A 13491-nucleotide genomic window follows, 5' to 3' on the forward strand; every position below is an offset into this window, starting at 1 on the left:
TCTGGCTATTCGGACTATGAACAAAAATTAATTGTATTAGTTATGAATCCACATAGTGACAAATTTTTTAGCAAATTAAAAATCATCCTATGATAGCATTTCACAGTATTATTCATATTCACAATGCAGAGAACTGGAATAGTATATGCTTTGAAAAAAATTATTTTGGAGTCATGTAAATAGATTGGCAATGCATATTAACATGCAAAGCCTCCCAAAAGTCCTATTTAATAAAGAATCCGGTATAGCTTTGTTCAATCTAGTAATTCCCAAAGGTATTTGACCATTATAATCCAGAGAAAATAGTATTTCTTAAAATACTAGCCTATACAGAACTGTTCTATAATGTCATAAATTTAGGTATAGGTTTAGTGACCTATTTGCAAAATTTTATTTCATTTTTCTCCTTTAAAACAGAACATCTCAATAAAAATACAGTTACAGGAGTTGTACACAGTTTACCAAGAAACAGCTAAAAGAAAATATAGTTTACAAGAGGTTAAAAGACAATCCCAAATTAATTTCTACATTGAATGCAATCATAATCAAAATCCCATTATGACTTTTCACAGAATATGATGAAGTAATCTCAAAGTATATAAGACAAATGTGCAAGACCAGTAAAGCCAATTCTTGGGGAAAGAAAGCAATTTGGAACATTTTTTCCCACATATTCTAAAGTTCAAGTCAAAATAAAAAACAACACAACAATAGTGTGGTATCGGTATGTAAATAATCAAATAAACCCAATGGAACAGAAGGAGAGGGAACACTAAAACAATTCCATGAAAATATGGAACAGTACCTGCCACAGAATAAGTTTTCAAGAATTATCTATTTCATAAAAGAATGGCAAGCATATAGCAGAAAAGGCATTTGAAATACTTATTTGAAAATACTGATTGAGAAAACTATTGATTTGAATTATTTTATCCAGGTATTTGGCAACAACCAGAAAGGCATTCTCTCTCATGTAATGCAAACCAGATAATAAACACATCTTTCCTATTTTGTTTTTGATAAATGTATAATCAGAAAACTATGGATTTAAAATGATTCTATAGGCAGGGCGTGCGGTGGCTCATGCCTGTAATCCCAGCACTTTGGAAAGCAGAGGCGGGTAGATCACCTGAGGTCGGGAGTTTCAGATCAGCCTGACCAATATGGTGAAACCCTGTCTCTACTTCACACACACACACACACACACACACACACACACATTAGCCGGGCATGGTGGCACATGCCTGTAATCCCAGCTACTCAGGAGGCTGAGACGGGAGAATCACATGAACCCGGGAGGCGGAGGTTGCAGTGAGCCGAAGGTCGCAGTGAGCAGAGATCGTGCCACCGCACTCCAGCCTGGGCAACAGAGGGAGACCTTGTCTCAAAAACAAAAACAAAACAAAACAAAACAAAACAAAACAAAAATGATTCTATAGTGGTATTACTGAGAAAAGGGTGTTAAAAACATTCTATCTCCTTTTCTTGTTACTATCAAGTACTTCCAGTGAAAGGAAAGCAAATACTTGATGTGAAATTCAATCTCAATGAAACTGCAAAGATTAATAGCTTTCCCTGTGCTACTGAGAAAAAACTAATACTGGAACTTTAATAAAACATGATATATATATTTATGCAAATGTCTGTAGTTTGATCTTATATTCTAATTGAAACAATAAAAGAGTTTCCCAGAGTAGAAGAAAGAAAAGGTATAGTACCATTAATGCTTAATTTTCCTTGTTTACATTAAACGGTTTGTGAATTCTCCGGAGAATATTTAAATGCTATGCTCTCAATTTAAGAAATCTGAGTAGAAAGAAATAAAGAGCTGGAAAATATATGCAGTCTTAAGTTTTGTATAAATAATTGTAACTTATTCATCTATTATGATTAAACATGTTTTATGGTAATCACCATTTAATAGTAGTTCTTCCAAGTTATCAGGATTTCGAGCAAGCTGCAGGATCAAAGCAGAACCCCGAACCTTGTCAGGAATATCTTCATATAACAACTCAATATATTCATCCATGTCATTAATGTTAGCAACTTCATCAATCTGAAACAAAGGAAGAAGCAGAAAGTACTCATCAACAATGCTCAACAGATCCACTGTCAAAGAAATAATATTTTGTGATCAATACAGATATAACAATACAGAAATTTCCAAAGAACTCACAGTAACCATCCTTTTGGATAGGGAAATTTTAGATCTTTAGACCTAGGACTCTAATACAAAACCCCATGATAAAATGAGATGTATATAAACTTTAAAAATTGTTTATCAATATAAAGTATCTTAAATGTAATAAAAAATATTTGTATCTACTATAGTAGATTAAACAATATTTCACAACATATTACAATAAGAATATGTAAACATTTTTGCCCATCATTTACCAAAATTAATTGTTTAGAAAGCACAACCAGCCACAGGTACAGCGGCTCACAGCTACAATCCCAGCACTTTGGGAGGCCGAGGCGGGCAGATCACAAGGTCAGGAGTTCGAGACCAGCCTGACCAACATGGTGAAGCCCCGTCTCTACTAAAAATACAAAAATTAGCTGGGCGTGGTGGCACGCACCTGTAATCCCAGCTACTCAGGAGGCTGAGGCAGGAAAATCGCTTGAACCCGGGAAGCAGAGGTTGTGGTGAGCCGAGATCACGCAAAAAAAAAGCAGAACCAATACTTTTTGTCTTTTTCAATTAAATAATGGTTTTCTACCTTTCTCAGGTACCTGAGTTCAGTCATTTTTAAAAAAATACCACATGCTTAATGTGATTGTGTGTATTATTGATGGAAAAAGGCAATATCTGATAATTCAGTCCTCTATTAGATCAGAACGCATGCAGTCTTACCTCCATTCCTTCGAAAGGAGGTGGATCTTTAGGCTTGCTTGATTTTTCTTTTTTCTCTGTAACAAGATTTTTTTTTTTAAATAAGGAGAATTAGGTTTTTAGGGTTTCTAGGTAATTTTTATTTTCAGCAGCTGAGTTTAATTCTAGCTAAACTGGGGATATTAAAACCAGTTTATGAAATAATCTCTTTTCAATGTATAAAAATGCTCATATATAATCAATTCGATCAAATGAGGATATCAAGGAGAGCATAAACTAATAAAATCTATATCACCAACTTCCTCCTTGGTTAACTTTTTGGGTATGTAAGGTATACAGTCAGACTTGCCAACAAGCAGCAAAACAGTCTGCTCTAAGTATCCTCTCTTTCCCTTCCTAGTTCAAATTTAAGGTAGGAATAGGAAAATCAATAAGGCAAAGAAAAAAGTATGACTTGAGTAATATAAAAACTAAAATGAAAATTAACAAAGCAGAAAGAAATAAAAATTGGTAAATTTAAAACCTAAGATATAGAATAGTTGTTAACTGGTTCTTTTTTAACAAGTAAAATTAATATCATAAATTAAAAGGCAAACATTTATTACTTATATTAATTAAATCCCCACTTATTCCCAAATAAAGAGTTATCCAAAGGTGCTGAACACAAGTTTGAGCCATTCGTTTATATTGAATTATCTAATTAATGGCATAATTTCATTTTTTAACAAAAAAACTATCAAATACTTTATTGATCTGGATTATAAGTCTAAGTAATGTATGTACATTAAAGTAAGTTAGAATGTTATCAAAATTTTTGATTCCATAATTAGCAAATAAATATATGATAGAATTAGTCATTATTTTCAGAGGACAGCACTCATTCTATATAAGATCATACATTCTCAACAACTTAATTCTGCTTCAGACAGATAATTTACTAAGACAGTGGTTTTAATTATGCAAAAAAAAATCACTGAATGTAATGAATTACACAACCAAGTAAGTATTATTGTTTCAATTGCTTTTAAGATAAGATTTCTGGCTTTGGAATACTGCTTGCCAAGTAAAAGAATTTTAACAAAGAAAACCAGTAGTGTAAAAAAAAGCATATATTTAATATACACTTCCTAAAGCATTTCCTATGTCTTCAATTATTAATAATACTCTACCCAGATAGAGAAAATATTGATTTGAATTATTTTATCCATGTATGATGACATGAACATTTTTTCATATTCCTCTAATTTCTGGGGAGCAAGGTAAAACCACTGATTTGCCCTGAAAACACAGTGAAAGAGTTTTTACTGGTTCAAAGATACTTTATTCTAAATGCCTTCAGAATTATATTAATTTGGCACTAGGAAAGATCAACTTTAACTATACTGTACAACCTACAATAAGTAGACACAGATCTTAAAAGACTACCAGATTTGCTTTTCTCCTTGGATTTATTGGACTATGTGATCTCTCATCATTTACAGACATCTTAACAAGAATATTCTATTAACAAAATACTTAATACAAATTGTCCTTGATAATATTTTCCTTATCTACATAGTACTTAACAATGCCAGGTATGTGATTAGAAGCAATCACGTTCAAAATGTCTATTTTTGCTTTTTTTTTTTTTTGAGACGGAGTCTTGGTCTGTTGTCAGGATGGAGTGCAGTGGCACGGTCTTGACTCACTGCAACCTCTGCCTCCTGGGTTCAAGCGATTCTCCTGCCTCAGCCTCCTGAGTAGCTGGGGTCACAAGCATGCACCACCACAACCAACTATTTTTGCATTTTTACTAGAGATGGGGTTTCACCACGTTGGCCAGGATGGTCTTGATCTCTTGACCTCGTGATCTGCTCGCCTCGGCCTCCCCAAGTGCTGAGATTACAGGCGTGAGCTACCATACCTGGCCCTTTTTGCTTTTAAATAAATTTACAACCATTTAATTCGTTCAACAAATATATGTTGACCATCTATGTTAGACACTGTATTCACAGCTAATAAAAGTATATATTAAGTACAAGGCATTTTATTTGCTGGGTATGAAGAGAGACTAATTTGAAAAAATTCCAAACAAAATTTTCTTTTTTTTTCCTACTTAGTCCAATCAAAACTACAGCACTGATATATTATTTTAAGAGCACCAGCTGGGCACAGTGCCTCATGCCTGTAATCCCAGCACTTTGGGAAGCCGAGGCAGGAGGATCGCTTGAACCCAGGAGTTTGAGACTAGCCTAGGCAACACAGTGAGACTCCCATCTCTACAAAAAATGTAAAAAATTAGCCAGGTGTGGTTACAATTTAGTGGTGAACTCATAAAGGGATACCCATCGTGGGCATCTGCCTGTGGCTCGGTAACCTCTTGACATTTCAGAGGCCCAGAGATGAATCCAAGTGGCTGCCTGGCTTCTTTAAGCCAGGGGCTGTCTCTGCTGCCTCCCTTGCCAGCAAGGCATTGCCGACCTTCACATAAGCTTGCTTGGAGTAGAGAAACAGTTTCTGAATCTGAAAGACTTCTCCGGTAAGTATTCCCAAGCGCAATCGACATCCCTTTTGCCTTCTCCTGATCTGTTGGCCTCCTTAAAGGTCCTGTTGCCTCTTCAGAGGTCCTGTTGACACTTCCTAATCTGTAAAAAGGGCCCTGTTTAAGGGGGATTTTCCCAATTGGAAGGAGAATAAAGGGCAATGTTTGGGGGGAGTACTCCTGGATGATTTGGTTTCAGTTATGAAACCTGATTTTAGAGTTCTGACTTACCGGGGTCTCATGTCTGTTCTTATCTTGTCCTGTTTGTGTGTGGGGAACCCAGAAGGAAACATTAGCAGAAGTTCAGTGGGCCTAACAAGTGGAAAGGGGGGTCTGTTTTATCTGTTTTGCTAGGTTAAAACTTGGATACTGAGCCAAGTAACTGGTGTTTGTCTTTGTTATGTGTGTATTGTAATTTTCTCTCGGTCGATACAGGAAATGCTAACTTGATCCCTCCTACCTCAAGCAGCCCCTTGGATTCTATCTTGCAAAACTGGGCAGCTTTCACCTATGAACCCATGAAAACAAAGAAAATGGTTTTCTTTCATAATCAGCAAGCAGGGTGATCAAAGCTCTGCTCTTTTGGAAGCCACAGTTTAAGAGAATCCAGGAACCCAACAAGGGGGCAACAGGGTAGTAAGAATCGTTTACCAGTCAGGTTCCTGATCTCTCTGTGTAGAATCTGGCTGAGCAAAAGGTAAAAAAATCAGTTTCCTGCAAGGTTTTGATTAATAGGAGACAAAGATGTGTATGACTAGTCTTGGGAAATACTGACTCTGGTGTACTTTTTGGTTTATTAATATTCATATTGTTCCCTTTCTTTCCAGAAATAATCTTTTCTTTGTCTTTCTGTGCTCTTCATAAAGAAAAGGTACTAACTGAGGGCTCCTCTCATCTTGTTTTATGTCCTTGAAAACTTGACCTGTGACCGAGTGGGAGCTCTATAAAATAGAACAATTCCTTTACACTATATACTCTGGTTTCAATAATTACTTCATTTTGCTCTTCCTCCACATTGGCTACCTTCTTGGAGAACACAGGTCACAGAGGCATTTTCTATTGCCCTGACATAATTTTCTGCTTTTGCGGGTAGCTTCGAGGCTAGTGACCTGAGCTCACACAGACCCACATCTAAGCCTTCTCTAGCCTTAAGGCCCAACCAGCAATCCGTTTTACTGTCATTTTAGCCATTATAGATGACAACAAGCAAGGAATTGAATATTATGTTTTTTTTATATTAGTTTGCATTTCCTTATGCATCCAGTGAACCAAGTCCCCAGAAGTTGTATCCATCTCCAAATTCACTGTAACTTTTACCTTTAGTAATTGGGCACAGCCCAGCTGCAGTTCCATGCCATGGATGACCACATGGTCACACAGGAATCAAAGGTTCCTTATCCTCCACCTTTTTATTTTATAGATTAATATCATCAGCTCCCTGAGGAAACTATACTGAAATGGCTTATGAGAGTAACTAATTTGGGAGCAGTGTCTTTGGTTTTAAATGCTGCAGAGTGAAAGAACGTGTTTGGGTTGGTATGGTACCCACTGCTCACAATTAAACAATTGCAAATGATTATACATGAACCAGACAAACAGGACATGATTAGTGAGGAAAGAGTTAGCCTAATGAATTGGATAAAAGCCACTGTAAGGTCTCTTTACCCTAAGAAAGGGGACTGTCCGACTCTACCTGTAACTGCCAAGTGGAGTACCCCAGATGAAGCAGCTAATGTGGTTTGTATGCAAGCCATATGGGACTGGCATTATGATGACAGGGATATTCACCCCTTGAATATGCCCATTACCCAGGTCATGGTCAGCTTCTTCTCATGGGTCTTACAGATGCTAACAGAAAATATGAGATTCGTTAACAAGGGAATGGTGAAGGGTAGAGGGGAGGGTCAAAGGATGCATCCCAGGAAGATGGGAAGTTTTAAACAGTTATTAAGAAATATGATGAATGAAGAAAACTTTGATAGGAGTAAAACTAAGAGGAAAAGAAAAGGGGAGAGTCAGGGGACTCATCCCAGCAGAAGGAAAATCTTTAGACAGTTATTAAGAAATTGAATGAATAAAATGGAAATTGATGGCGTTCAAACAAAGGCCTTAATTGCTGGTTCCCCCAATATTAAAGGGTACCAAATCAGTTTTCTGTACTTACCCCAGTTGAAGACATTTTTTTGAAAATCAGAAGACAAAGATCAGTATGAGAAAACTGACCAACAATTGCCTAGGGTGATGTTGAGGTGACTAATCAACATAAAGATTGACTAAAAAGCCTTGGTCCCTTAGCTAAACCCTCTGCTGGGAACCCAAATCTCTTTTCACAGGAGAGGGTAAAATGGTCTGGGAGTGAAGAGAAATTGCCAGGACCAGAACATAAAATTAAGGGTGGATAGGATTATCAAAGTTGAAATGTTTATATAGGCTTTTTGTAAGTAATTGTATATTATTTACCTAAATGTCTTATGAAAATGGATATTGTATCCGACTAGGGGATGTTTTCTCTACCTAGTACTATAAAACTGAAGGCATGCAAATCTGCCCTTCAAGCTATAATTAACTGGACATACTACAATGGGAACCAATAAGATTGCCCGAGCCCACAGAATATAGAATAGAAGCTGGAGTGCTGGTAGGAACAAATTATCCACTTGATAGCCTTTTGTGGAATGTTTACTGAGGCTTATAGCAAAAGTCTGTGAGCACATCCCAGTGATGACTGCTGTGACTCTGGACTAGAGAATTTCCACTTAAGAGGCATTTACTGCCTTGTTACAGGACATTAACTGAAGACATCCTATGATGGAAGGACATACAATGATCATGACATCTGAAATACCCATGCTATTTGGGGCAATGTCAGAAACAGTCTAACTGGGGACAGCAGTGCCCAGAAGAGCTCCATAATAAAATGGAGATACTTTGTATATGATCATGCTACTTGGGAAATTCAAGGAGGAGATACTCATGAGCAGGGAGCCTCTTTTTCCCCAGGATTGACTCTGAAACTGTGTGAGAAGCTGCAGGATTCTACCGTGCCCGTTAAACAGCTCTTACCTGACTGACAAAGAGCTGCCTGATTTATGAAAGGCAATTCCAAGGTGAACAGACAACATCCTGTTTGGAAGTCGGCTACTCTGACTGAAGACGAGTCAAGAAAACTTTTTTTTTCTTTTGAGCTATTTATAGCTTATGACAAGTAAAGTACATCTTTATGAGCAAAATTTGCCTTTCTACCTGAGTTCTCACAAATGTGGAAACTTCATTCATAAGTATTATTTTATGGCAATATAGTTATTTGCATAAGTTCAATAAGAATCTGCTTTCTTTTGTAGCAGGACACAATTGCAGATGCTGGTTACTTTACCAAGGCTTTGACTGGATTGGCATATTTTCAGATATGACTAAACTGCTTTGAGGAATTGATGTTGACTTTATAGAGCCAATAAAAGCCCCTCGGAAAGACTAGCCTTCTACCTTGTCTATGTAGTTTCTTTTTAGGGTTCCTCACCTGTGATAAGTAAAAAATGTTACTTTCAACAGATCCAGAAACCTCCAGTTATTTTGGGACCTCCACAAGAAATGAGTTCACCCAATTCATACAGGTGTCTGCAGGCATGGATAAATCCTTGGTTTAGCTAACCTTGAGGCTTTCAAAAAGTCTAAACTAAGATTCCTTATGGAAAAGTTCCTGCAAAGTCAACTTAAAAGAGCCTATATGGCCAATCAATATTCTTGCCATACTTTATGCAAATAGGCCAAGTATAATAAGACTTATTTTGGAAATAAATTGGTCCTACTATAATTTGTCTTTGGTAGAAATGGCATACTAGAGATAAAAATTTTGTTTCAAAAGAAACAATAGTATACCTGTTACTAGATTCTAGCCTTGTCTATTATTTTTGGGTTTTTATTGTTTTCTACAATTTGAACTAAACCTGAATTCTTTCCTGGCTACAAGTCTTCAAACTAACATTTTCAAAATTTTCTTCCATTCTTCTGACTTGAACTCTGTTCCAGACAGAAATATAGTTATAACTAAGCATTAATTAGGCTACACTTTGGCTCATTACCTTGCTGCTAAAGTCACATAGCACTACATACTGACCATTTACATCCCCATTGTTCTTACAGACAGGATCTCCGACGTTAAGAATCATAAGGATTTTGCTTAAGGATCATTTAAAATGTTTTTCAGACCCTGAGTTGCAGTGAAACAGCTGACACCTCGGAAGACCCTCATAGAGGAAAGAAATCAGCATGAGAATACAGCTTCTTCATCATCCTGTCCCATTACTTCACCTTACACTCTTTGACCAATCAACAATCTCCACACTTCAGCCCAATCCAAAATCCTTAAAAACTCTAGCCCCAAACTTCTCAGGGAGATGGATTTGAGGTTTTCTCTCATCTCCTAGTTTGGTGACCCCCAAATTAAACTTTTTTCTTGCTGCTGCTGCCAAAAAAAAAGGAAACAAAGAAAAATAATTCATGAAAGTTATATCCGTTGGATAGTCTAAGGCATATGATATATATTTTAACACTTACATAATCCGTCCAAATGACAAACAAATATAAAAAAGAAGCTTATAAAGTATCAGTCTAGTTGGTGCAGTGAAAATAGGTTTTCTGCCCCAAATTCTTTCCTTTTATTATTCTAGAATCAATATGACAGACATTTCCTTTTTTATTCTTACTTCAGTATATGTGTACATACACAAAACATGAAAAAAGAATTAGACCATTTTATGTGGAAGCATCTAATATAAAGCCTACCATGAAAGCAATTAATGTTTATTCTTTGTTGTTTACTCATTCATAGCACTGGTGAAAAAAACCTACCCAACATCAAATATCAATAGTTTGATAAACTTTTGTTTATAGTTGTTTGACAAACTATAAACAACTTTGGATCTGCATTAGGAAGCCAGGAATTCTACTACTTACCTTTTCCTGACAATGAATCACGGCGGTTCTGTAGATAGTACAAGAGCTGTTCCACCTCATTTAGTTTTGAAGGATGAATGAGTTTACATTCTTCAACCACCTTCCTTGCCAGGGAAGTTATATCTGTGTTGGCATTGAGACTCTTAAGTCGAATGCTGTAGGTATGACAGAATTTTTCAACTCACGTATTATAAAAGTAATAACTGCAATACTACTACTTTAAAATAATTTATAGGTTATAAATTATTATAGAGAATCTGGCCATAGACTCTTAGTAAAATAAAGTATTAGATATAATTAGACTTAGAAAAATACAAGGCAGTGATTTTCTGTGAGCTAGACAAACAAAATAACAAAAGGAACACAAAATCTTCCAACTCTCTAGGCAAGACAGCATATTCGGAGATTCTGTTTTAAAATGGTATTTCTGATATAAAATATATAAAGTCTTTAGCATTATCAAATGTAAGAATTCATACCATCATAAATAAATCATTTTCTTGACCATACCCACAAATGCTAACTTTTTTTCAGCTAGGGACAAGACACAATATTGATACGTTCAGATTTAGTTGCTCCGGTGGTAATTATATAGAAAGTAAAAGCAAAAGAAAGTGAAATCTGGCTGGGCACAGTGGTTCACATCTGTAATTCCAGCACTTTGGGAGGCTGAGGCGGGGGGCTCACAAGGTCAGGAGTTCGAGACCAGCCTGGCCAATATGGTGAAAACCCGTCTCTACTAAAGATACAAAAAATTTGCCGGGTGTGGTGGTGTGCGCCTGTAATCCCAGCTACTCGGGAGGTTGAGGCAGGAGAATTGTTTGAACTTGGGAGGCAGAGGTTGCAGTGAGCCAAGATCGCACCATTATACTCCAGCTTGGGCGACAGGGGAAGACTCTGTCTCAAAAAAAAAAAAAAGTGAGATCCACTTTAAGATCTGTATGAGGAATTTTGAGGAACAAATGAATACATTTTATACTTAGGTTAGTGCATTAACAATAATAAGCCAACACCTCCCTCTTTTTAAAGTTAGCCCAGGAGATTCACTGGGAACCCATTAAGAAACCATTATTAAGAGTCTGGAAACAATTGCCAGGAAGAGGTATAAAGACATAAAATTAGATTCAAAGTGAAGAGTCAACCTGGTGGCAAAAGACTGTCAAGCAGATGCTCCCATGCAAGCTTCTTTTCAAAAAGAGAAAAATAAGCAAGCAGCCACTGTGTAGAATTATTTTGTGTTAAAGATGGCTAATTTTTTGTTGGAAGACATCAAGGAATTAGAAGGAGCAGGAGTGGAGATCTCAGAGCAATGTCCTGTAAGCTTATTATTCATACACAGATGATTTCTCCTGAAACCATTCCAGCAGAATGACTTAGATATTATTCCTAGCTATATATTCAACCCCAAATCTGGTTATCCTGGGGTTCTACAAGCTATGTAATCGCTTTTAATAAATTCCTTTTCTGTTTAAATTTGTTAGAGTGGTTTCTAATGTTTACAAGAAGAACTCTAGCAATATTCTGTCCCTTTATTTCTTCTTTAACTTATTTGGTTTTTTTTTTTGGTTTCTACCTTGAAAGTCCTTTAATTTTATTATATTTTTATATAGTCCTAGCTGCATATCAGAAGGCATAGAGAGAAAGAAAGGTCAATACAGAGAAAAACTCTAAAAAGACCTCTAGTTTGCTTCCAATTGCTTGCAATTATGAGTAAAACTGCTATAAACATTCAAGTGCAGCTTTTTGTGTGAACATGTTTTCAACTCATTTGGGTAGATATCTAGGGGCATGAGGAGGGTCCAAGATGGCTGAATAGAAACAGCCCCAGTGTGCAGCTCCAAGTGAGATCAACGCAAAAGGTGGGTGATTTCTACATTTCCAACTGAGGTATCCAGTTCAACACATTGGGACTGGTTAGGCAGTGGGTACAACCCATGGAGAGTGAGCAGAAGCGGGGTGGGAGGACATCACTTCACCCAGGAAGTGCAAAGAGCTGGGGGACATCCCTCCCTCAGCCAAGGGAAGGTGTGAGGGACTGTGCTACCCGGCCCGGGTGCTATGCTTTTCCCACAGTTTTTACAGTCCACAGATCAGGAGATCCTTTGTGAGCCAATACCACCTGGGCCCTGGATTTCAAGCCCAAAACCAGGCGGCTGTTTGGGTAGGCACTGAGCTAGCTGCAGGAGTTTTTTTCATACCCCAGTGGTGCCTGGAACCCCAGCAAGACAGAACTGTTCACTCCCCTGGAAACGGGGCTGAAGCCAAGGAGTCAAGTGGTCTCACTCAGGGAGTCCTACTCTTATGGAGCCCAGCAAGCTATGAACCACTGGCTTGAAATTCTCACTGCCAGCACAGCAGTCTGGAGTTGACCTGGGATGATCAAGCTTGGTGAGGGGAGGGGGGCCTGCCATCAGTGAGGCTGTAGTAGGCAGTTTTCCCTGGACAGTGCTAAGGAGACTGGGAGGTTTAGACTGGGTAGAATTCACCACAGTGTGGCAAAGTGCTTCTTTAGATGCCTCCTCACTGGACAGGGCACCTATAAAGGAAATGCGGCAGCCTTAGGGGCTTACAGATAAAACTCATCTCTCTGGGACAGAGAACCTGGCAGGAGGGGTGGCTGTGGGCACAGCTTCAGCGGACTTAATCTTTCCTGCCTGCTGGCTCTGATGAGAGCAGCTGATCCTGACAGGGGGAATTCTCCCAGCACAGCACACTAGCTCTGCTAAGGGACAGACTACCTCCTCAGGTGGGTCCCTGACTCCTGTGCCTCCTGACTGGGAGAGACCTCCCAACAGGGGTTGACAGACATCTCATATAGGAGATCTCTGGCTGGCATCAGACAAAGCTTCCAGGGGAAGGAGCAGGCAGCAATATTTGCTGTTCTGCAGCCTCCAGGCGAATGGGGTCTAGAGTGGAATTCCAGCAAACTTCAGCAGACCTGCAGAAGACGGACCTGGCTGTTGGAAGATTAACAAACAGAGAGCAACAACAACAACATCAACAAAAAATACCCCCCAACAAAAACCCCATCCAAGGGTCATCAGCCTCAAAGATCAAAAAGGATAAATCCACGAAGATGAGGAGAAACCAGCACAAAAACGCTGAAAATTCCAAAAACCAGAATGCCTCTTCTCCAAATGATCGCAAGTCCTCTCCAGCAAGGGCACAAAACTGGATGGAG

General features: G+C 38.0%; 1 protein-coding gene across 3 annotated transcripts in view; it reads right to left on the minus strand.

The window, feature by feature from the left end:
- KIFAP3 (kinesin associated protein 3) overlaps positions 1–13491 on the minus strand; it is a 146780-nt gene that overhangs the window by 112189 nt on the left and 21100 nt on the right. For all 3 annotated transcript variants that reach the window (XM_015124832.3, XM_028850267.2, XM_077999637.1), the window contains exons 3-5: positions 10311–10465; positions 2858–2913; positions 1915–2056 (exon numbers count right to left, since the gene is read on the minus strand). In XM_015124832.3, coding sequence (XP_014980318.1) covers positions 1915–2056; positions 2858–2913; positions 10311–10465 — 353 coding nt within the window. The remainder of the gene's footprint in view (positions 1–1914; positions 2057–2857; positions 2914–10310; positions 10466–13491) is intronic.

Source organism: Macaca mulatta, chromosome 1 (genome assembly GCF_049350105.2).
Source record: "Macaca mulatta isolate MMU2019108-1 chromosome 1, T2T-MMU8v2.0, whole genome shotgun sequence".
Taxonomy (NCBI): Eukaryota; Metazoa; Chordata; class Mammalia; order Primates; family Cercopithecidae; genus Macaca; species Macaca mulatta.